The sequence below is a fragment of the Dromiciops gliroides genome, chromosome 3 (assembly GCF_019393635.1).
Source record: "Dromiciops gliroides isolate mDroGli1 chromosome 3, mDroGli1.pri, whole genome shotgun sequence".
Taxonomy (NCBI): domain Eukaryota; kingdom Metazoa; phylum Chordata; class Mammalia; order Microbiotheria; family Microbiotheriidae; genus Dromiciops; species Dromiciops gliroides.
Window position 1 is genome coordinate 40,097,960 of NC_057863.1, and position 26,120 is coordinate 40,124,079.

General features: G+C 38.9%; 1 protein-coding gene across 2 annotated transcripts in view; it reads left to right on the plus strand.

Annotated features, from left to right (window-relative positions):
• Positions 1 to 26,120, plus strand: part of KCNMB2 (potassium calcium-activated channel subfamily M regulatory beta subunit 2) — a 325,777-nt gene that overhangs the window by 54,263 nt on the left and 245,394 nt on the right. The window contains exon 1 of one of the 2 annotated variants that reach the window (XM_043996332.1): positions 26,038 to 26,081. The exons of the other annotated variant lie outside the window; for it this stretch is intronic. Coding sequence (XP_043852267.1) covers positions 26,071 to 26,081 — 11 coding nt within the window. The 5' untranslated portion in view covers positions 26,038 to 26,070. Of the gene's footprint in view, positions 1 to 26,037; positions 26,082 to 26,120 lie in introns of those variants that run through there. 2 annotated transcript variants of the gene reach the window in all.

A 26,120-nucleotide genomic window follows, 5' to 3' on the forward strand; every position in this document is an offset into this window, starting at 1 on the left:
GGCAACTAGATGGCACCATAGGGCATAGAGAGCTGGGCCTGGAGTCAGGAATACTCTTCTGAGTTCAAATCTGGCCTCAGACACCTTACAAGCTGTGTGACCCTAGGTAAGTCACTTAACCCTCTTTGCCTCAGTTTCCTCATCTGTCAAAGGAGCTGGAAAAAGAAATGGCAAAACACTCAGTATTTTTGCCAAGAAAAACCCAAAGGGGATCATGAAGATTTGGATAGGACTGAAAATGACTAAACAACAAAAATGCTATATAGCATGAAGCATAGATACAAAGATTTTTTTAAAAAAAAGGCTCTATCCTCCATAATTTTATTCTACTGGGAAGAAACAACACATATGATCATAGCTCTAAAACTGGAAGGAATCTTCAAGATCATCTAGTCCAACCCAATCATTTTATAGATGGGGAAACTGAAACCAAGGGCTCTTGTACCTCTAGACCTAAGTATTTCAGGAAACTGATTTTGTCTCACTACTGCTATGATCAAAACTTCTGCTGTGTCTTAGTAGTTGGGTTCCCTTATTTGTTCTGGCTGTAAAATGTTCCTTCTAGCAGTAATTCTGATGATGAGCCCCATCATATACACTTAGCTAAGTTGATCCTCAAGGGACACACCCACAGCCTAGCTCTGGGGCTCAGACCTAAAGTCTTTTTGCCATGGTAGGACCTGCTAGAGTTTTTCCCCCATAGGCAGAACCTTTGAGAGACCTCAGCATGCTGGGGCTGTGATTAGGCATCTGAAGAAAACATTAATGGAATATGAATCATACCAAAGGTCCCTTGTTGAACTTGGAGTCTCACAGGACTCATAATTCTGTCAGGTCTCACCCACATACACAGCACTCATTGTAATGTACTGATACACTAGAGCTAAGAGAGCAAAGACCAAGTCCAAAGTGTAGCAGAAAGACATTGGCTAAAAAGTTTATCTCACAGTCATGGCAAATAAGAGAGAAATGGGGAATTAAAAGGGAAAAACAAAAGGAATATAAATAGTTGATTGTACTTTCAGGATTTGCAATTTTTATATGGGTGGATATTTCTTGTAATGATAACATCGGGTCATAGATTTAGGTTTGGAAAGAAACATAAAGGTCATTGAGACCAACCATCTGTTTTTGCAAATAAGGAAACTGAGACCCAGAGAAGTTATGTGATTTATCCAGGATCAGGCTAATAATCTAGTAAGTATATGAGGTCTAGTTCTTTCCATTAAATCTGCATAATGTTGTAGAGGCCTGGCCTGAGTTAGAAAGATTTGGATTTACATCCTGACCCTGACACTGACTGGGTGATCTTAGAAAAGTCACACCCCCAGGCAACCATCTAAGACTCTAAGTTGCAGAACAAATACCTATTGGTGAAGGGAGTTTCCTCACCAACTATTCTCCAAATCATTGAAATTAGGCCATTCCTAATATATTGAAATATACATAACAACTTCTTCTCTCCACTCTCAGACACCACTCTAGGTCAGACTCCCATTATCCCTTGCCTATACTATTGCAATAGCCTCATATTGCAATTTCCTCTCCAAGTCCCTCTCCAATCCATCCTCTACACAGTTGCCAAAATAATCTCTCTAATGCACAGGTCTGCCCACATCACTCCTTTGCTCAAGAATCTCTGGTGCTTCCTTATTCCTTGTAAGATAATATGCAGACAGGGCAGCTAGGTGGTGCAGTGGATAGAGTACCAGCCCTAGATTCAGGAGGACCTGAGTTCAAATCTGGCCTCAGACACTTAACACTTACTAGCTTGTGACCCTGTGCAAATCACTTAACCCCAGTTTCCCAGCAAAAAAAAAACACAACAACAACAAAGATAATATGCAGACTCCTCTGTTTGTCATTTAAAGCCCTTCACAACTTGATTCCAGGTTATAGTTACAGACAAATTTTACATTACTTACCCTCATTTACTCTACAATACTAAACAATATGTATGAGCAGCTATCCCATGTACTCATCATGCCATCTTCCACCTCCATGTCTTTGCACAGGCTTTTATCCATGCTTGGAATGCACTCTATCCTTACACTTACCTCTTAGATCCCTCATCTTCCTTGAGGGTGTATCTCAGGTGCCTCCAAGTATTCAAACCTTCCTGCATCCACTCAACTATCAATGCTCTCTCCCTCTTCTAGAGTTACTATAACAGAAATATCAGTTACCTTGCAAACAACCTACTTACAAGCTTCTCCAAACTCAACTAGGTAGCCCATCGGGCATTAGACATACATTCCATCACTAGGCCAGGTTTCAATTCCTTTAGGCTCACTAGGACCCCCCTGTGCCCATGTTCTGCTGATGTAGTCATAGAGAATACAAGATGATCTCCAGGGCCCAGAAAGTAATTGTAAAGACATCAGTGGGGGAAGATAATTGAAATTATACGGTAATGGGATTTTTCATATAGTGTCTGGAGCAAACAGTTCTATAATTTTGTCATTATTCTTGGTTCTATTCTCTGGGGCCAAACAGAAGAAAACTAGTCCCTTCTTCCCTTTCCCCCACATTATTCCCCAATTGGCTGGAATTTGATAATATCTCATATATCCTACAATTCCCTTGGTAAAAAAGTTGTCATGGATACAATGAGAATGTGTATGTGTGTGATGGATGAATGCAATTTAGAACAGTGTCCACATTTACAGTATAGAACCCCTCTTCCCCATCTAGAACCTTGCTTGAGTTTGCCTCATCACTGCCACAGATCCCAATTCCTTCCATACCTTATCTGCAGGGCTCCCTTATCTGATTTGCCTCTTCTGTTGTCCAGATCCTGTGATGAGCCATCGAGTATATACATAGTGAAACTGGTCCCTCAAGGATAGACCCAACAGTGTATCTTTAGGGCTTGTGCTAATTGTTTTCTAACTTTTTAGAATCTGCTTGAACTTTTCCAGAGTGCTGCAAACATCATTTTAATTCCCATGTAGAGGGAACTCTAATGCTTTGGCCTGTCCAAATTCACTTCAGTAGGGATTATTAGCCTTTTTTTGTATAATGGAGCATTGGGCAGTCTGGTGAAGATTATGGCCCCTTGATGCAAATACATACATACATACATACATGCATGCATGCATGCAATACATATGACTTCAAAGGGAGCCAATTATATTGACATTTTTGTTGTTCAGTTGTTTCAGTCATGTCTTTGTGACCCTATTTGGAGTTTTCCTGGCAAAGATACTGGAGTGGGGGGGGGGGCAGGGAAGTCAGGTGGTGCAGTGAATAAAGCACCAGCCCTGGATTCAGGAGAACCTGAGTTCAAATCCAGCCTCAGACACTTGACGCTTACTAGCTTTGTGACCTTGGGCAAGTCACTAAACTGTCATTGCCCCACAAAAAAATGATCCTCCAGTATTCTCCAGCTGGAGTATTCTCCAGCTCATTTTGCAGATAAGGAAATCAAGGCAAGCAGAGTTAAGTGACTTACCCAGGGTCACATAGCCAATAAGTGTCTGACTCCAGATTTGACTTCAGGAAGATGAGTTTTCCTAACCCCGGGCCTTGTACTCTATCCACCACACCATATAACTCTCTTATGTTGACATACAGTTATAAAGAAAAAGAAGTTTAGTCAGTTCACTGTCCCCGAGTTAGGAACCCTTGACCTAGATGAACCTTTGGAAACTTCCACTAAAAAATGGAAGAGGCAGGACTGAAACTCAGGACATTCCATTCCAAATCCAGCACTCATTTCTTTGCACCATGAAGAACTTATGTCTTGGGTCAGCCAAGATGCATGCTTGGTGATTCTAGAATGGATCAGAAGAGGATGCCCACTGCTAAGGTAACTGACATGGTCAGAGAACTGGTATCCTGTCCAGTTACATTTCCAGTCCAGCCATGGTCTTTAAATTGAATGAGGGCTCGTGGATGGTAGCAGTATGTGTCAGGTTCTTTGAAGGCTGGCTTGGGATTTATGTGTGTTTAATACATGCCTATGCATCCCTTCTTTTAATCTTTTATAATCTTTTATGTTACACTGGCCATCACATATTTTATTAGTGGTAGAACCCTGATTGCAAAACAAGACTTCTTACTTGAAATCCATTGCTCAGCCAATAGCAACCACTAGCCAATTAAAGGGGAAAATCTCACAGGAGCAACAGGTCCACACTATAATCTTAGCATTTTTTAATTAGTCACACTGGCAATATGTTTCTTCCTTCATTACCCTAAATAACAAACTTGCATTTGCATTAAATAGAGTTGGAAAAAGCTTAAAGCCTAAGCCTTCTAAGCATAACAAATATAACTCAAGTTAAAAAGAGTGTCACATAGCTATAGCTAGCCATTACTCTACTTGGGTAATTGGTGAGAGTAAAGGGAACAAGATTACCTAATGCATAAAAGGTGGGGTGGGGAGGAAATTATGTACTGAGACAACATAGGTTTCAAAGCTGCTGAAGAGGGAGGCTGTACTCCCAGAATGGAGCCCTCAACATCACCCCACCTGGATCAAAGACCTGATCACCACACCTTAGTTCTATCACCAAGTTTGCCATGAGACTACTCTGGTAGTTGGTATTATTTTCCCTGAATACAATGAACAGGTGAACAGGGATTTGATTTGCCAATTTAATTGTTACCCCACAATGGCTCTGACAGCTAGCTCCATGAAGTCTAATTGAGGACTACAAGGATGACTGAGTGAATCTGCCCCCAAGGTACTCTTCACTTTTGCTCTAATCAATTGTATATGATCTTGCCATGTAATTACTCAGCAGATCAAGAGATAATGAAAAATGACTAGAGCTGTAGAGGTTGCTGGATTTGCAAAGACTCTAAGCAAGGTTTCTCCTGCAATATGCTTCTGATATCCCATTCAGTTGCAGTTAGAATCATTGCTAGTTGTCTCAGATGCACCTTCCTTCCTCAGCCCAAGTGATGCATTTTTTTCTTCATCACAGATTCTCTGGTGCCTTGTTCAGTCTAGTTGTAAATGATGGGAGCTGCAGGGCTCTACCTCCACCCTGCAGAGAGCATGTCATAGTCTAATAGAAGCTGTTATGGGAGCAAGAGATATTTTCCGACGCAGCCAGAACTTCTCAGGGCTCAATGTTATGCCATTATTGCTGCTAATAAATATAACATGAGTCATCCCAAGCCATCCTTCCTTGGTATCTCTACCATGCAGATCTCTCCCAATGAGATGCTGTTTATCTGGAAATACGGTTGCAGTAGAAAATTCATTTTTTAAAGATGTATATAAAGCTAATGAAAATCTCATCGATGCTCAAACATCAAATATCCAAGGCCACACATGCACATGCAAGATTCCAGAGACATCTTTGTGCTTCTTTCTACAAGGTAAATATGTATCTGCTTCTCTTTACAATTACTACTCTTCTGTTGGCCCCTTTCTACTTCTATTTCCCACTACTGTCATGGGGAGAAGGTAAAGGTATTTAGATAGACTGGTGAGTTTAGAAGAGAGAAAGGTATCACAGAACCTCAGCACTATACAGGACCTCAGAGTTTCATTGAATTCAATGTTCCAAAGAACAAGAATCCCTTTTGAAAAAGATCTTCGATGAAGAGGAGCTAATGGTGGGATGCTTTTGTTCACAACAATGACATATTCCTCCACTTCTTGGAAAGCCCTTGAGCCTTCCTTGATCTTCCTGAATCAAGCCATCTTTCAAGGTTGTATTCAATGTAATTCTCTTCTATATTTCATATGAGTGGAGGACAGAGTTGACTGGTCAGTCTATAATTTTTTTCTGCTCCCTACTCTCTCCTGGATAGAACAGAACTATTATCCTTCCCAAGCTAAATTCATCTTGTCACTGGAAGACAGGTTAGGATGTGATCTTTTCTTTAACCACCACCTTCTTCCTATTCCCTCTCTCTAGATATTTAAGTCATACCCTGTTGTAATAGCTTGCCTTTTGCACTAAAAGCAATATGAAGGCCCTCAGATCCACACAGTTCCCTCTTCTGCTGTTATATGTGCTTTATATCAGGAAAAAATAGTAGTACAATGAAAATAGCACAAAGCCCCCAGTTAGGAAATTCCCTAACACTCTTTCAGAGGTTTGGCTCTCTAAGCAAATTTAAATGTATAATTATCTCTAGCTAATTCCTGGCTTCTTATAGTTGAGGCAAAAATCCAAATGCAGGAAACAATTAGATAAAAGAAGCAAACAGAATATAGCATGCTCTCTGTTACTGGATATACAGAAATGGAAAGTTAGAGGGCAAAGCAGACTTTTTTGGAATGGCCCTCAGTCTTTAAATATCTGTGTTCAATAGCTAACTTCAGCTTGAGTCATCTGCTTCCAGGTACTTGTAGGGGTACATTTCTCTTTTTTCCACAACTAAGTACTCCTTTCACATTTTAGAAAAAAAAAACATTGAAAAACTAGAAACATCTGAATGTTGGCAACCAAAATGGTGAGGGACCTTGATATCAAGCAATATGCAATTCAATTAAAGTAATTGGGGATGCTTAGCTTGGAAAGGAAATTTGTGGTGGGGAGAAAGAAGGAAAGGAATGTACTATAGTTTATAACTGTCTTAAAATGTTTGAATGACTATTGTAAGAGGCTAAAATTAGCCTCAGATACCCCGAACAGTCTGCCCCTCCCCCAGCTTGACTGCTCTCAACCCAGAGATGGTAAGGTTGTTGGACACAAAGAGATTCCAGAAGACTCTATACTAGCACTGGATGCATCTGGCACTGACTGGCAACTCTATTTCCCCTAAGCAGTTCTGGATCTCAGTTTTAGGATGTAGAAGAGCACTTCTGATCCATCACAAGGGAGCAGGGGCTCTGGTCACCATTGCAGGGCCAAGAGGAACACTAGTGTTTCTGTCTGTAGAGGAGCAGGGACATTTTCTGGGTAAAGACCAAAATGCAGATGAGGAGAGCAGTGACCACACCTCTCCCAGGGCAACGCCACCTTGGAAGCATCAAAAACTTGCAGACCCCCAGAACTAGCTCTGAAAATAGCAACACACACACACACACACACACACACACACACAAAACCTGAAGATTGACACAGTGTCTTCCCATCCCTAAGTGAGCAGACCCCAGCATAAACATGAAGTTCAAAGTGAAGAAATAATCTGGGAAAATGAATGGACAACAAAAAAAATAATTTTACCATAAAAAGCTAACTACTATTTTATCAGGGGAGACCAAGAAATAAGCTTAGAAGAAGATAAAAATGTGAAAACAGATATAAGCAAAGTGATTGGACCTAAGACCACCAAGAATTCCTGGAAGAGTTAAGGAAGGAGATGAGTAGTAGAGGAAAAATTAGGGAAAGAAATGAGAGCAATGAAAGAAAATGATGAAAAGGAATTAACATCTTGGTAAAAATTGCATGTTATAATATAATCTAACATATTATATACATAATAACCAAATTTCAGAGCTCCCACGTAAAGCAGAAAATATTACGAACAGGCAGAAAGAAACAATTCAGTTGTTTTAGAGCCACAATCAGGAAGACAGAAAATTTAACAGCTTCCATGTTAAAGGAGTAGAAGACTTGGAATATGATGTTCCAGAGGCATAGGAACTTGGATTACAACCAAGAATCACCTACACAGAAAAAATGAGTATAATCCTTGGCAGGGGGTGGGGGCGGGGAGGGGAGTAATAAACATTTAATGAAATAAACTTCCAAGCATTCCTAATGAAAAGACCACAGCTGAATAGAAATTTTAATATTCAAAAAGAAGACTCAAGAGAAGCATAAGAAAGTAAATATGAAAGAGTAACCATAAAGGACTCAATGAAGTTAAACTGTTTACATTCCTATATGGAAAAATGATACATATAACTCCTAAGAACTTTATCATTATTAGGACAGTTAGAAGAAGTCTACAGAGAACAGAGGGCACAGATGTGAGTCAATTATGTTAAGATGATCTCCAAAAAATAAAATGTGTGGATGAGAAAGAGGTACGCACTGGGAGAAGGGGGAAGGGAGAGGACAAATAGGGCAAATTTTCTCACATAAAGGAGGCACAAAAGGAAAAATTTTCATAGTGGAGAGGGAAATGAGGTTATGGTGGATAATGCTAGAACCTCATTCTCATCAGAATTAGTTCAAAGAAGGAAGAATACACACACACACACACACACACACACACACACACTCAGTTGGGTATATAAATCTATCTTGCCCAATAAGGAGATAGGAGGATAAGGGGATAAGAGATATGAAGGCAGTAGTCAAAACAAGACAGATTTTTGAGGAGAGACAGGATTTAAAAAGAGAGAGAGAAGGATAAACAGAGGAAAAGGTGATGGAGGGAAATAGTGGATATAACCATGAATGTGAATGGGAGGAGATGAACCATAGAATAGAAGCAGATAGTATAATGTATTGGAAACCAGCATCCAATAATATGTTTTCTACAAGAAACACACTTCAGGCAGAATGACACACAGAGTTGAAATGAAGGACTGAAGCAAAGTCTTTTATGCTTCAGCTGAAGTGAAGAAATCAGGGTGTCAAACGTGATATAAGACAAAGCAAAAGCAACAAAAAGACCTAACTGAAAGACATACTAAGGGAAAATATCTGATAAAAGATACCATAAATGATGAAATAATATTTAAAAAATCTATAGCAATTTCTCTAATCAAGTCTCATTTCTCAAATATATAGGAGAATGAGACAAATTTATAAAAAATAAAAGTTATTCCTTAAATGATACATGGTCAGATGATATGAACAGGTTGTTTTCAGATGAAGAAATCAAAGCTATTTATAGTCATATGAAAACATACTTTAAATCACTATTGATTAGAAAAAGGCAAATAAAAACTCTAAAGTACCATCTCACACCTATGAGAAATGGCAAATGCTGGAGGGGATGAGAGAAAAAAGGTGTATTAATGCATTGTTGGGGAAGTAGTGAACTGGTCCAACCATTCTGAAAAAGAATCTGAAAGCATGTCCAAGGACTATAAAACTATGCATACAATTTGATCCAGCAATGCCACTTCTAGGTTTGTAACTCAAAGAAATCAAAAGGAAAGGACTTATATGTACAAAAATATTTATAGCAATTCTTTTTGTGGTGGCAAAAAAAAATTAGAAATTGAGGGGATGCTCATCAACTGGGAATGGCTAGACAAGTGGAATATGACTGTGCTATAAGAAATTATGAGGAGGCTGGTTTCAGAAAAAAAAATGTTGCAAGATATATATGAACTGCAGCAAGATTAAGTAAGATCATTGTTCACAGTAACAGCAATATTGTAATGATAATCAACTGTGAAAGACTTGGCTACTCTGATCAATACAGTGAACCAAGACAATTCCAAAGGACTCAGGATGAAAAAGTATCATCCACTTGCAAAGAGAAATTGATGAACTCTGGGTGCAATTTGAAGTATAATTTTCTTGCTTTTTTTTTCCCTTCCTTCCATCTTTCCTTCCTTCCTTTCTTCCTTCCTTTCTTTTTTGTGATATGGCTGATAAGGAAATATATTTTGCATAATTTCCCATGTGTAATTGAAGGATGTAGAGAATCTGGACCTCAAAATTTAAAAAGAAAATAATGTTGGGGGCAGCTAGGTGGCACAGTGGGTAAAGCACCAGACCTGGATTCAGGAGGACCTGAGTTCAAATCTGGCCTCAGACACTTGACACTTACTAGCTGTGTGACCCTAGGCAAGTCACTTAACCCTCATTGCCCCACAGTAAAAAAAGAAAGAAGAAAAGAAAGAAAAGAATGCTAAAAACATTTTAATGTAAAAGAATAAACAAATAAGCTGTATGCCCATTTTTCACATGCTGAGACTTATTAATTCTTCATAGAATCCAGAGATGTGAGATAATATCCATTTTATATTTGGAAAAATAGGTGCAGAGATGCTCTGTGGTTTCCCCAAGATAACTAAATGAGGCACTGCTATTCTAAGACACCCAACTAACTGTTAACCCCCTCAGACTCTTGACAGGTCCTTCCTACATTCTGTTAACTGCATCTCACAGTGGGATCATTGGAAATGTCCAAAACAGAACTCATCATCTTTTTTCCCAAAACATCCTTTTTCCAAACTCCCCTATTTCTGTTGAAAGAACCACCATCCTTCTGGCTTCCCAGGTTCATAAGCTCAGTATTATCATCGCCTCTTTACTCTCCCTCACCCTACATACCTAATAAATGGCAAAATCTTGCTGTTTTAACCTCCAACACATTTCTCACATCTGACCCATTCTGTCTATTCATATAGCTACCACCCTAGTTACATCTTCATCACATCTCGTCTAGGTTATTGCAATGGCCTCCTAATTTATCTCTATGTCTAAAGCTCTCTAGGACATCTTCCACACTATTTAAAATAGTTTTCCTTAAGCATAAATCTAACCATGTCCCCTACTCAATAAACTCCAGTCCCCCCCCCACTGCCTCTAGGATCATATTGAAACTCCCCTATTTAGTTTTTCCCTCATATTTACTTACTTACTTTCAATTAACAAGCATTTATTTTGTCTCACCTCCCATTCCTACCCTCACTGGGAAAAAAGGAAAAGAAAGGCCATGTTGCAAATATGCAGAGTCAGGAAAAATAAATTCCCATATTAACCACGTCCAAAAATATTAAAGCCTTTCAAAACTTGGCTCCAACTTATTTTTCCCATGTCATGGAACATTACTCTGCTTCCTGCAGTCTGTGATCCAACCAAACTGGCATTCTCTCTGTTCCTCCCCCTCAGCTCTCCATCTCCTTTCAACATACCCTTATACTGCCCATCCCCCTTGTTTGGAATACATTCCCTCCTCCCCTTCATCTCATAGAGTCCCTATCTTATCTCAAGTGTTGCAATGGGGCAGACTATCCTGTCTTAATTATGCCAGTTGTAGGGTGGCATACCCTCCAAGAGTATACTGAGATACCCAAGAAAGAGGGACTCATACCACCTTGGTTATTAATGGTTTTTATTAGGGTTAATTAGGTTGATTGGTTTATTTAAGGGAGTTTACTCACAAGAGGCCAGTCATCCAGGTGGCAGCAAGACAAAGTAACATGGATCCCTGTGTCAAACCCAGGCCAGGTCAGTTATTACATAGAAATGGAACAAAGAAGCCATAGTACCAGGGGTGGCCCAGAACCATGCGCAAATATTTCCATGGGACAATTGGAGCTTCTTTTACTGTTTACATGGACTCAAGGTAGTTTGTACTCTCTTTGAAAGTCATAGGACACATTCCCATTCTAGCCTCTCTCTGTACAAGTCCATTTTCTACACGGTCTTCCCAGTCTCCCCCAAATGCTAGTACCTTACCTCCCAAACTATGGTTAGTTAACTGCTTTATGTTTATTTTCTGCCTATACTTAGATCAGTCTATACTTATTATTCTGTCTATACTTATATCCATGGATTTAGACTCTTTCTCCCCACCCCTCCCCTCCCCTACCACAGAGTGGAAGCTCCCAAAGAGCAGGAGTCTCTGTCTGTCTTCCTAGTAGCTGGCAGGAGGCCCAGAACATTGTGACTTGATAAATGCTTGTCAATTGAAGGATTGATTGACTGAAGAGTTCAGACGTACATCTTCAAGATCTATTAACAGCATCTGAGGCCACATTGACCCTGAATAAATAACCAGGGGGAACAATGAATCTTGTGCAAGGCTGAAGGGCCATCTACACTGTCCTTGAACAAGATTTGTAATCTTATAGGCCGCTGCCTCTCCAAATGATGCAATAATAATAAGTAGCAGTCAGAGGAAATTCTTTCCCTTTGGAAGGTATCACATTAAGGGATAGCTTTCTTTTCTCCTCACTTATAGGAGTAAAAACCAGCCACTGAGGCTCAAGATTTTCAAAATGCTACCATGTAAGAGGCCTTCTCAGACATAGTTGGAGTCTAAAGAAAAAATGGTCATTACAAAACAATCAAGTACTTACCAAGGGCCTACTATGTCCTAAGTGCTGGGCACACCAGTAAAAAGATTGAAATAAAGGTAGAACCATCAAAGATCAAAGGCATAAGGAGCTTAGAGGTCATCTGGTCCAACCACTTTATTTGGCAGAGGAGGAAGGTGAGATCCACGGAGAAGTAACTTTTAAGAGACCAGCTTAGGGGCAGCTAGGTGGCGCAGTGGATAGAGCACTGGCCCTGGAGTCAGGAGTACCTGAATTCAAATCCGGCCTCAGACACTTAACACTTACTAGCTGTGTGACCCTGGGCAAGTCACTTAACCCCAATTGCCTCACTAAAAAAAAAAAAAAAAAGAGAGACCATCTTAGAAACAACAGTCACAACTAGAACCCGAGTCTCCTGCTTTCCATTTCAGGGTCCTATATCACCCTATATCACACTGCCTTCAATTAAAATAGCAAGTTGGTGATCTGTTGATTGATTTTGTAGTGAACTGAGGGGTTAGAGTTGGGCAAAGGAAAGCATGCTGTATCTGGAATCAAGGGATTTAGGTACAAATTCTGACTCTGCCACTCACTACCTGTACAAATCATTCAACCTTCCAGTCCTGTGTTTCACAGGATCATGGATTTTAGGCAGCTAGGTGGCATGGTGGATGGAGTGCTAGATTTGAAAGTTCTGGAGTCTGGAAGAGTACAATTTGAATCCTGCCTCAGGTATTTACTATGTGACCTTGAGGAAATCCCTTAAGCTATTTGGGCAAGAATTTCCTCATCTATAAAAGGAGATCTTTGCATGAGATAACCTCTTTTGTCTCTTCTAACTCTCAAGTCCCAGAAACCATGATACATACTCTGCCTCACTTAAACCCAACTGATGCTCAAGGCGATACATCACCCTGTGATATTTTCAGCCCTTTTCAAAAACAAAGGACCACTACCAACAACAACCTAAATACAAATAAAGTATGATAAAGGAAGGGTCAGGTACAAAGGAAGTGACTATCAGTTTTCAGAAGAGGAAGAGATTACTTCAGGTAGGGAGGTGAGGAAGAGATCAAGAACAAGCAATACACTATTCAGTACCTTTTTATTATAGTTGGACAGTATTTTATGTTTTACAGTCCCCTTTGACATCCATGATCCCATTTTATTGATTCTCAAAATAACCCTCTGAAAGTTTCAGCACATATGATTATTCCCATTTTACAGATGAGGAAAACAAGGATCTGAGAGATTAAGTGACATGCCTATGTTTATACAACTAGGAAGTGGAGAGATGGAAATGAAGTCCATCTTTTTTAATTAAAATTCTTGGTTCTTTTTTCATTTTTTCCCCTATATCTCATGGCATCGCAGGAAATTTCAGAAAGAAGGAAGCATCTGAGCTGGGAACTGACAATACAACAACAATAATAAGAGATAGCATTTATATAGTATTTTAAGTTTTGCAAAGCAAGCAGACATCACTTCCTCTGGGCCTTGAAGAAGAGGAAGTGTATGATAAGTGGAAAGACCGTTAACTCTAAAGTCAAACGTATTAGATTTAAATGCCATTTCTGACACTTGCCACTTGTATGACCTTTAGCAAGTGACTCAGTCTCCCTATTACTCCTCTGAGAAACTTGGAAGTTGGACTAAATGTCCGCTGAGGTCTCTTCTGGCTCTAATCAGAAATCTTATTTTAATAAGTTACCATGTTACTAACATACATACTCAAGTAGGTATAGTAATATATTATTGCCCTGAGGGGAGGGAGGAGGGAGAAAAGGGGAGGGGGAAAGAGGGGAAGGAGGAAAGGGCAGATTGGGAGAGAGAGCAGTAAAAAGCAAAACACATTCAAGGAAGATGAAGATGTTCTGCATTACTGCACCAGTATGACATATTGAATTGCTTGATCTCATAGGGAGGGTTGAGGAGGGAGGGAGGAAAAACAATTTAGAACCAAGAATTAGCTCAGGGACCCTGATCTCATTGGAGTGGGCTCATGGAAGGGATAGCTTTCATACCCAAGTGGGAGGAGCAATCTATTTAACCCTGCAGGAAAATAGGAGGGGAAGAAGATGAGGAAGGAAGGATGAAAAAAGGGAGTGCAGAGCGAGAGAGGATAGTCAGAAGTCAAACACTTCTGAGGAGGAATAGGTAAAAAGAAGAGAGAGTAAATGTCATGGGAAGGGAGTGGGATGGAGGGAAATCGTTATGATTGATTATAAATGACAAAACGTATGGTACCTACTTTGCTGGGCTTTTATGAAGAAAATTCTCTGTCAAGCTTAAGGTACTATATACAGGTTATGATGAACAGGATACTATCAGAAAAACCTGGAAAGACCTACATGAACTAAGCAGTGTAAAGTGTACTGTATACAAAATAACAGCAATAGTAAGGGATGATCTGTTGGGAAGCATGTGGTTATTTTCAGCAAGGCAATGATCCAATATAACCCTGAAGGACTTATGAAGATTGCAGCCCATCTGCAGAGAAAGAACTGATAGTATCTGAAAACAGATGAAAACACATTTTAATTTTTTTCTTTCCCTTGGACAATTTCTTAATCTGAAGTTTTGGGGGTTTTTTTGACTGTTTTCTCTCACAACTAGCTAATATGGGAATTTTTCCATGACTAATCATGATTAACTTATTTTGAATTGCTTGAGTTCTTGTGGGTGGGGGTGTGAATGGAGGGGGGGAAGAGAAGTTGAAACACAAAGTTTTTAAGAAATTAATGTTAAAATTTTGTTTTTACATATATTTTGGAAAATAAAAGTCTATTAAAAAATAAGTTACCATGATGTGGAATGGTATCGTAGGTAGAGTGAGCATCTAAAGAAAAATGGTGGAAATGGGAGTAATTGAGTAGTGTTGAATAAAAGGGGAGTAATCTAGGTAGGTCAGGTCATAGGGTGTTAAGGGAAGAAGGAGTGAAAGAATGATTGCATCTATACTATAGAGGGCCTAGGATGAGAAAAGGAGTTTTCTGTAATAGACAATGGGAACCCCTAAAGATGTTTCAGCCAAGGACGATGTATGAAAACTGTGCATTGGGACCAAGTTTGGCCTAAAACAAGTGAGGGGGAAAATGTAACTTCCTCCCTTCTATGAAAAGGTGGGGGACTACTGGTATAGAACATTGCATATGCTATCAAAAATGGTTCATAGATTGGGTGATTTTGCTGAACTGATTTATTAAAGAATTCTCTTTTTTATTCTTTCTTTCAAGGGATGCCTCTCTGGGGAGGAGAGAGGGATATATTTGAAAACAAAGATTAGGAAAAACAAATATATCAATAAAATTTTATAAAGTGGATTGTACATTGGGAAGAATGATCTGGCTTTCATCATGTAGTAGAACATTGGTATAAGGCAGAAATAATGATGGCCTACACTCAAGGGGGTAATAATGGAAATGGAAAAGAGGGAACATATTTGAAAGCTACTGGAGTAGTTGAATTGACAAACTGGCAACTGATTATGTATGGAGGTTGGGGAAAGGGAGAAATCAAAGATGACTGGGGAAATTATTTTATCATCTACAGAAAGAGAGAGCTTATGAGGAAGGGCCAGTTTGGAGGAAGAGACAAATTAACTTTTTTGATATATTGATTAGTCATGCCAGGGGGGCATCTAGGTAGAAATAAAGGATAGATATTTTGAAAAGTGGGAAGCCAGATACAGTAAATAGAGCACTGAACCTGGAGTCAGAAAGACCTGAATCCAAATCTGACCCTGGACACTAACTGTGTGACTCTGGGCAAGTCACTTAACATTGTTTGTCTCAGTGTTCTCATCTGTAACATGAGCTGAAGAAGGAAATGGCAAAGCACTCCAGTATCTTTGTCAAGAAAACCCCAAATGGTGTCATGAAGAGTCAGACATGACAGAAATGACTGAAAAACTACAAAAAATATGGAAAAGTGACTTGTCCAAGCTGAAGCTTACAGTAAATGTCTGAGGTAGGATTCATACTGAGTCTTCCTGACTCCAAGCCCTGTACTCTACTCATTATGCCAAGCTGCCTCTAAGACTTAGCTCACTGGAATCTCACAATAAGACTGCAACATAGATAATCGATGTATTAAAATCCCTGTTTCTAAAATGCAGAAGAGAGCTGACGTGATTTTCTAATGGTTACATGCCTTACAAGGAAGAGAACTGAAACTTGAACCCATATCGGCTGACTCCAAAGTCAATGTCTATTCCACTACACCATGCCCTCCCCCTGATATTGATTGTTATATAGCAGAGGAAACCTGCAGCCTCTTGCTAAAAGTGTTCAAATGGTTATGCCATTAATGGATCAATAAGTATTTATTAGGTGCCTACTATGTGTACGGCACTGTGCTAGGCACCGGAGATGCAAAGACAAAAGTTAAATAGCTCCTTCCCTTAAAGTTAATTATCTCACAGCTAGAAAATCAATTCCTCGGTAAGTGTATGGGGGAACATAATTCTATTGGAGTAAATAAAGCTGCTTGTTAAAAATGATGAATTATTGTCTTCCCCATAAGCTGGGAGCTGGAATTAATTGTGCAGGTGTGCCCCTCTTTACACAACAGTTATGGTCCTAAAGTTTTCATCCAAATTAAAATTTCATCACAAATTAGATTTTTACAAATTGAATCCTTCCTGTAAATGCAAAGGAAGAACTGAGTGAGTTGGTTAAAGTGCTTGTCCCAGAGTCAGGAGAACCCGGATACCATCCAACCCCTGGCTCCAAAACTCCCCAGCTCTGTCATGATGGACAATCAAAATAATACCAAGGCAGTATGAGTTATTTTAAATGAATAAATATTTTTATTTTATAGCTTTTAATTTCTAAATTAAATAATCACACAGGTTGTCCCCTCTCTGAGCTTGACTTTCCTCATCCATCAAAGGGGTCCATTTGTATCTATAGTACCCATCTTATGTGGTTTGGGGGGTTTTCAGGTAGTTCAAATGAGATCATGTATTAAAACACTTTTCCAGGTTCAAGGCACCCTCTGATGGTTTGGCATTATTATTGTCGAAGTCCCAGTTGGCAACTGTGTGACTCTGGACAACTTACTGAGATTTGTTTTCCTCATTTGTCAAAGGAGGAAAATAACACTCTTCCTCCCTCACATGGTTGTTAAAAGTAAAATGTTTTATTAACTTTTAAGTCATGTGGAAATAGAAGTTGTTATTCATAGGCTCCTAGATTTAGAGCTCATCTCAACTAAGTCCCTGAGAGTTTAAGTAAATTGCTCAAGATCATAAAAGTGGTTAAGTGGTAGAGCTAGGATTCAAACCAACACCAAATTCATCATTCTTTCCACTATAATATGCTGTAATTATTCAATAATAATTTCTGGAGAATGCCTTTATAAAGCAACCCAACCATACTTTGATTTGTCTCAGTTTCATTTTTTAAAAACACATATTGTCAGACATATATGTGAAGGTCAAGGAAATAACCACCTCTGCAAAATACTGAAAGAAATTAGAAATCTGGCCTGTGGCCAACAGCCTAATTTTGGGGAGGGAGCAAGCACAGGAGCCAATCATCTAAATGTTAGTACTAGAGGCTTGTTGTACTGTTCCTCAGTGCCCCTTCCTAAAAGAGGGCTTGTCAGGTCTAGTGTCCTTAAATGGCTCAGGCTGAAGCTTCCTGGGACAGGGCATGAGAAAAGGCCCCATCCAGAAGGATGGGGCCAAAAGTTTCAAAGTGACCATAAGTCAATTACTAAAAACAAGGGGTATGGATCTGAGGGAGTGGAAGCAGAAGGTCATGTCTAGATCAGACACAAGGGTTGGCATTAGGATCAACAACAGAAGAGAAAGATGGTCTAGGAGGTAATTGAAGGGCTTGGTGTGTCGCTGAGATACTCAAAAATATTGACACCAGGTGAATGTGAATAAGAAGGCAGAAGGTTAAAAATGGCTTTGACCCGTGGGCTCCTCGAAGAAGACAAAGAAAGTCTCTTGAAAACAACATAGTGGAGTGGCTAGAAATGATGGAAATGATGTCCAGCTTAGGGACTCCTATTTTTACCTCCCCTCTCAGCCAACAAGTCACCCCAGATCCCAGCCAGTGGTACCTATTAGGAATCCCTACTTCTTCCCCAAAACACATCCCCAACTTTCCTGACTATTCTCCCCCTTTTCCCTTCTGGCCAGACACTGAACCCTTATTCCTGCTCTTTCCAGAGGGAACCCAGAATTCCCTCAGCAATCTGAGCCTGAAACCATTCTTCCCTTCCCAATGGAGGTGGGTTGTGCTTATGGACAGACACCCTGATGCATCCTAAGAATTCCTGGGCCTTGCCATCAGTCTTGTAGCTTCACAAACTCTGGATCTTTCCATCTACTATTAAAGCTGAATTCTCCTGTGTTGTCTTCACTAACGACTGTGAGTTCCTTGCAAGTAAAACCTGTCTTCTTTTTCTATTGGCATCACCAAAGCCTAGTACAGCGCTTGGCATATAGGAAGCACTTAATAGATGTTTTTCATCCCTTTATAAGAGGGTTAGATTCAATTGCCTTTAAGGCTCCTTCCAACTCTAAATCTATAGACTCATAAAAGGATCAATTATCATAACCCCATGATAGTTTGTTGGTAAGAAAGAATAAAGCAAAAAGGAGGAAATGATGGTGGGCCCTGTGCCAAGGCAAAGCAGTTCAAAGTCTGGATCTCAAGTATTGTAAAGTATGAGAGTGTAGGAAAGCCCACACCCTAGACACACATAGTAGGTGCTTGTGACAAAGTTCAAGGGGGAGAACAGGGTCAAGTTTGTGTTTCCCTGTGTGAGAACATTTTTATGTGTATAGTTAGATATTCTTTGCTTAGTTTAGATTGTGATGTATATTTGAAAATAAAACTGAAAAACTAAAAAGAACCTTTTTCCTTTTTTTATTCTAATTGGTTTTAGGTTGTCATACTTAGCATCTAGTAATTGAATCTTGCACAAATCTATTTTGTCCTAATTTGGGATATTACATGCTAGAAGTCATTCACTTTTGCTTTAATCTTCCCCTCCTCCCCATCACACAACACCCTAAAAACACCAGAGATTGGTTAATTGATTTTGAAAAAAAATAATTTGTATTCTTAATATTGACCCAGTCTATTTATTTTTCTAAAATAAAGCTAAAGTGGTTCAAGAAATAATTTATTTACTTTGTCCTTTTCACAGATGCCTAAATGGTATAGTACAGTGATTTTCTTTTATTTAAATGCTTAGTGTTTAATTCTCTCCTGTTATATATAAAGACAATTTTAGCATTCATTTTTAAAACTTTGAGTTCCAAATTCTCTCCCTTCCTCCTAGAAGGCAAGAAATTAGATATGCTATACATGTGTAGCCATGCAAAATATATTTCCATATTAGTCATGTTGCGAAAGAAAACATAGACCCCAAAAAACACCTCAAGATAATTTTTTAAAAGTGTGCTTCGGGGCAGCTAGGTGGCGCAGTGGATAGAGCACTGGCCCTGGAGTCAGGAGTACCTGAGTTCAAATCTGGCCTCAGACACTTAACACTTACTAGCTGTGTGACCTTGGGCAAGTCACTTAACCCCAATTGCCTCACTAAAAAAAAAAAAAAAAAAGGGTACTTCAATCTATTTTCAGACAACATCAGTTCCTTCTCTGAGGATGGATAGCATTTTTTATCATGAGTCCTTCAGAGTCGTCTTGGATCATTGTATCTGAAAGTAGCTAAGCCATTCACAGCTGATCATCTTATAATATTGCTCTTACTTTGTAAACAGAACATTTTACTTTGCATCAGCTTAAGTACAGTGATTTTCAAAGTGTGATCCATATACCTCTGGGAGTTCCCAAGACCCTTTGTTGAGGTCTACAGACAAAACCTATTTTCATAATAATACTAAGATAGTATCAGTCTGTTAAAATACCCCTCCATTTTCTAACTACATATCTGTGTAGAGTCAAATTTTCTTCATATATCTCAACCAAAACAATGTATCACAGTAAACTGAATACAGAAGCAGATAGGAGAACTCAGCTGTCTTCTATTAAACCAGATAGCAAAAAGATTTGCAAAAATATGGAAAACAATGCAACACTTCTATTTTTGTTTTTCAAAAATTTATTGTTTTTATAAAATTCTATTTATGTCAATGTAATGAGTATATTATTTTAATGAATAAAATATTTTTAAATTGATTGGTTTTAATATCTAAATTAAATAATCACATGGCATGTAATTATAAATAGAGATAATCTACATAAACAAATGCTCTTTGGGCTTCTCCATAATTTTTAAGACTATAAAGGGGTCCTAAGACCAAAAAGTTTGAGAACCACTGGTATAGTATAGTGCATTGGACACAGAGTCAGGAAACCTGGATTCAATTCTAACACTAGACACTTAAGAAGTATGATCCTAGATGGTTTTGGTTTTGGTTTTCTAAGCTTAATAAAAATGGGAATAACAGGTTCAGCTAGGTGGCACAATGGATAAAGCACCGGCCCTGGATTCAGGAGGACCTGAGTTCAAATCCAGCCTCAGGCACTTTATACTTACTAGCTGTGTGACCCAGGGCAAGTCACTTAACCCTCATTGCCCTGCAAAAAAAAAAAAATTTTTAATGGGGATAACAATATCATGTAACATAACAATTCACATTTCTAAAGAACTTTAGGCAAAACAAAAAACAAAAAACCAAAAACCAAACAAACAGAAAAGGACTTTAGGGTTAGTGTCAAACTTTCCTCTCATCAATTCTGAATGGTAAATAATGCAATTATTAATCCTTGTATTCAAAGAAACTGAGGCAGACATAGGCCAGGTAACTTTACCAGGATCAAGGAGCTAGTAAGTGTCTGAGGAATATTTTTGAACCCAGGTCTTCCTAAATCCAAGGTCAAACCTCTAACCACCATGCCTTGATACCTCTATGTTATCCAATAGAATTAAAAGGTCATTTTAATTTGATTAGATGGAGATTTCTGTGTATGGGATGAAAATAAGTGACTATGTGCTGGATTCAGCCAGCCTGATTGGATGAAACTTTAAGTGAATATCATAAAGTGTGTGTTAATTACTTGATCACCAAGATTGTTCCTTTGGAGCTATTAATGTATATTAAAATACACTTTTATGTAATAAAAAGAGATTGTGAAAATGGTCATTATGAATGCAAGATAATTGGTTATTTAAAATTATTTGGTTGCCATCCTATTTTGTAAAACACCAGAAGCAATTTTATGAGATTATACTAATCATTTGGCTTAATTTTATTTTCTTGTCAAAGACAGAAGGAAGTTATACAAGTATAGAAAGGGAAATCAATAATGGAGCAATTCAGGCTTTGAGGGATTAAAAAAATGAAATTATTCTATAATATCCTGGGAGTTTTCAATCCATGGTTAGAAGGCAGAACTTAACTTTAAGGGATGTATGATCTCATTGGAAGGGATAGTCCCCCAGTGATGCAGATAACAATCCTTCTATGCCTTCCTGTCCTCTGGGACTCTTGCCCATATCACCCAGTGACATCTTCCACAAAGAGTTCATCCAAGATACTTGGAGGTGAGGGCGGGGGGGCAGGGATGGTCCTTACTCTAGAACTTTATCTTTGCATGGATACTGATAGAGTATGAAGATTGTCCTTTGGCTAGCCCTCACTTTTGCAATGTGAACAACTCATTTATTTTTACCTGATCATGTGTCTCCCTGTATGAGAGTTTTGTAGAGTAGAGAATAGAGAACTCACCTGAGAGCCAGCAGTTTTCTCATCTGGAGTTCCCTATATCAATGCAATAACAGGTCCAGTCTCTATCCTTGTCCCTGACCCATTTAAGCCCTTCTCTGTGTCATCATTCATTTGTAATGTGTTGCAACCTGTTCATTTACCCTGCACCTCTCCATTACCCTCTGGGTGACCTGTAACTTAAATTCTTTGGAGTTTGTGCTTTTCCATCACTCACAACCATATAGTACTATGAAATGAATACAAACATTTTAAAATCACGGTTCTTTGTTTTAGTTTTTAGTCATGGTGGTGGTGGTGATGGTTTTAAGGGGAAAGCCTGGGGCCATTAAGAGAATTTTGAAATTTACCAAAGACACTCTAGCCCACTCTCTTTCTCCAATTCAGCTCTATGTCCAACTCACTGTCTCTTGGCAATCCCTGGTCCAAACAGACATACTGATAGGTAAACTAGATTTCTGTTTAATTTATTTAATTGCATATCAACATCTGAATTATTATTTCAAATTTGACCATTGAAAATAAAAATAATAACCCACCATTGATTATTCTCCTTTTTATTATCATGACTTTGTAAGGCATTAGAAAACCAGCAAAGTTCAGAGAAAGTGGTTAGATGTCTCTATCACTCTGGCTGTGTGACCTTGGGCAAGTCTCTTAACTCTCATTGCTCCATCCCCCCCAAAAGAAACCATTCATAGATGTCCCTATCACTGACTCTGACATAGCCAATAATAATTACTTATGATAATGGAGACAAAATATCATGCATGTTATATGACTATTCGAAATTCACATTTTGGGGCCAAAAGTTTCCTATCCTGTGCCCTTCTCCTGATTTACACTTTAATGTTTTATTTTCTTTTTCTTTTTGTTTTCTTCAGCTTCTTCCCTAGTCAAATCTGATCAATATTGCTTCTACCCAGGGGTGGAAGGGGAACTGAACAGAAATGAGTCTATTAACAAGCATTTATTAAGTTCTTACTAAACCACTGTACTAAGCACTTCAAATAAGCATCTGGCATGGTAATTCAATTTCTACGTGGTACAAAGGGATGAAAGAGATAGAAAACAAGGGCAATGGTAGTGAGGATCTCAAAAGACCTGAACAGGTTAGCACTTGGAGTTGAATCTAACAAAGTGAAATGTAATAAGAGTAAATGTAAGGTCTTGTACCTGAGGGTTCAAAAAATCAATTTCAAAAGTTCCACTTAAGGAAAGTGTGCATGAACTATAGAAGAAACATGGATATTACATAATTTTCCCCTGACCAATGAGTTGCTATAATCATTTAATTAACAAGCCACTGAACAATGCTGTCCCTCAGTTTAGTCAAAATGATCTAATCCAATGGAAATAATCAATGGGAAATTTGATCCCATAAATTGTAATTATCTAACTAAAATTTATTCATTTTCTCACTGTTGGTATCTCTGCTTTAGAAAAGTAAGGAAAATGTGGGTTTGACCGTCCTGTCATCAGGACTTTTCTTATTCATCTTATCTACCATGATACAACTAGTTTAATTCCCTGAATGGCCTTTCATGTCTAGACATAACCATCCCTGCACAATACTAAGAAATTAATTCCATATTCTTGGAATAATGTAATAGTTGACATTCTATAAGGCTTTCATGGTTCACAAAGTGCCTAACATTCATTATGTCATTTGGTCCTCCCATGTTTTGGTCAGAAATTATTCTTTCAAAGTTTAGAGATGAGGAAACTGAGACTTGGAGTCATTAAATGACTATTCCATGGTCAGCCAACTAATTAATTGATGAAAAACTCATTTGGAAATCTGGATTCAAGATTCTGGCTTTACCAGTTACAACGTGTGTAACCTTGAACGAATATTTTCAAATCAGTTTCCTCATCTATGAAACAGACAACTCAAGCGAGATGATTCCTAAGGTCCCTTTAGCTCCACATCCATGGTCCTGTGACCTGACATCTTTCCTAACTCCAAATTCCATGCTCTTCCCACCAACCCTTGGTGTCTTTCATGTGTAGCAAGCCATCTTCAATTCTCACTTCAGATAAATGGTTGAGAACTTCAAGATTCATTTGTTTGAGCTCAAATGCCACAAGCCAAGAAGAGATCTCTCTGTTTTTGTATAACTATCTCTTTCTATCTCACCCATTGTCTCTGTCTCTCAGTCTTTCTCTGCCTCTGTCTCTGTCTTTCTTTATCTCTGTCTCTGTCTCTCTATTTCTCTATCTTCCTCTCTGTCTCTGTCTCCCTGTTTCTCTCTTACTCTGTCTCTCTCTTTCTCTGTCTCTGTATGTGTGTGTCTGTTTCCCTTTCCCCTTTCTATTATTGCTAGTATACCACCATACGTTTAGTTGCCCAGATTGACTACATATACTCATTTTCAACTCTTCACTCTCTTTGACCCTCCCATAACTAATCAGCTGCTAAATCTTACCATTTCTATTTCTGTAATGTCACTCTTATATGCCTATTCCTATCCAATCTTGAGCAGCTTGGTAGCCCATTGATAACACTCCAGTCAGGGAGTTGGGAAGACTCATCTTCCTAAGTTCAAATCTGGCCTTAGATACTTACTAACTGTGTGGCTCTGGGCAAGTCACTTGATCCCCTTTGCCTCAGTTTCTGCATCTATATGGAGAATGGAATGGCAAACCACTCCAGTATCTTTGTCAAGAAAAGTATGGTGTCATGAAGAGTCAGGCACAGCTGAAAAATCACCAAACAACAACAATCCATTCTTACCACTACCAGACCTACATCACTCTCAGCTACAGTACTACAATAGCTTCCTAATTAGATGTATTTGAGTCTCTCCCCTCTTCAATACATCTTCATCACAACTGCCAAAGTGATGTTCTTAAACCAGGTATCTAATTGTGTAATGGTCCTAATACTCAATAAACTATAGTGGTTCCCTACTGTCCCTAAACTAAAAATACAGACTCTTCTCTTCAACATTTTTAGTGAGGCAATTGGGGTTAAGTGACTTGTCCAGTGTCACACAGCTAGTAAGTGTTAAGTGTCTGAGGCTGGATTTAAACTCAAGTATTCCTGACTCCAGGACCAGTGCTCTATCCACTGCGCCACCTAGCTGCCCCATTCTCTTTAACATTTAAAACCCTCTAGCCTGGCCCCAACCTTCCTTGACCATCATCTATTACTCCACTTTTTGCACTGTATTTATAGTCCAGTCATGCTGGCTTTCTTATTGTTCCTCACGAACAATTCATTTTCCTCTTCCTAATTTCCTACTCTGTGCCTTTGCAGTCACTGCCCCCCAAGCCTCTTATAGCCTTCCTTTTCACCTCCACTTCTGAGAATCCCTAATTTCTTTCAAAATTGAGTTCAAATATTACTTTGCTATGAGACCTTTCAAGACACATCCCATTCCCCCACATCCCTCCTAGTGTTTATTTTGTCTATACCTCAATTAAGGTTTTCATCAGTATAGGGAACTCCTGGACAAGGTACTTACTCTCTACCAAAGCAGATTAACACTTTCTTTGCAACTTTAGAGACTTTATAGATCACTGGTATCAGAGTTGAACTTGAACCCAGAGTTTAATGACTCCAGACTAGTTCTCTATCTTCTACAGCACACTGCCTCTATATATCCGTGTGTACATAGAGACAGAAATCAATCTACAAGCATTTATTAAGAATAGCTCCCTGTACATAATAGGTGCTTAATAAATGGGTTGGTTGATTGTTTTTTTCATCTGCATGTGTCTCTTTCTCTTCTTGTTTCTCCCCCTCCTTTAAATTCTTCAATCCTTTGCTTTCAGACAAACAACTCTCCTTTTGAACCTTTCATTACATTTTGTTATTACTCCCAAATTTTCATCAGCATAGGAGAATCCATGCAGACCCCTTCTCCCTTTGAGTAGAGCTATCTCTTGATTGTTCTGGTTATTTTTCGCTCCTAAATGCTTGCAAAAGCCTGGAAAATGCCCCGGGGCCACAGGTTTTGTTGATATATTACATCTGTGTGCACCTGTCTCCAGAGCATTTTGGAGATGTTTGTCTGCCAATACATTTGGTTTCAGGTACAGAGCCCGCCAGGCTAAGATATAGCAAGTCCATAGGAGGGAGGGAGGGAATGACTCTGGGAGCATTGTCTGAAAACAAGGCTTTCCAGTAAATTACCTTACTGCCCCTCCAAGCGAATCCTTCCTCCTTTCCTTGGATGAGAGAAAACAGAAAATAATTAGTAACTTTAAAAGGCTTTTGTGGTTTTGAAGACTTTGGCAAGACCTGTTGAAATTACCATCTTCATAATTGCCTTGTCTCAATGGCTCTTTTGTCCCACATGATGCATCATGTAATTTCTGAAGGGAGGTTTCCACACCTAACCCCGCTCCCCTCAGGGCTGGTCCCATTTGTTTGTTTTTCTCCACATTCTTAACCTGAATCCTTTCCATGCAAACCGTTCTTTCTTCCTATTCCCTACACTACAGAACATCTCCATCCTTGGTCCCACACAGGAAGACAACCATGCAACAAAGGTAGAGCCTTTTGTTTCTTCTTCTTCCCTAAACCCACAA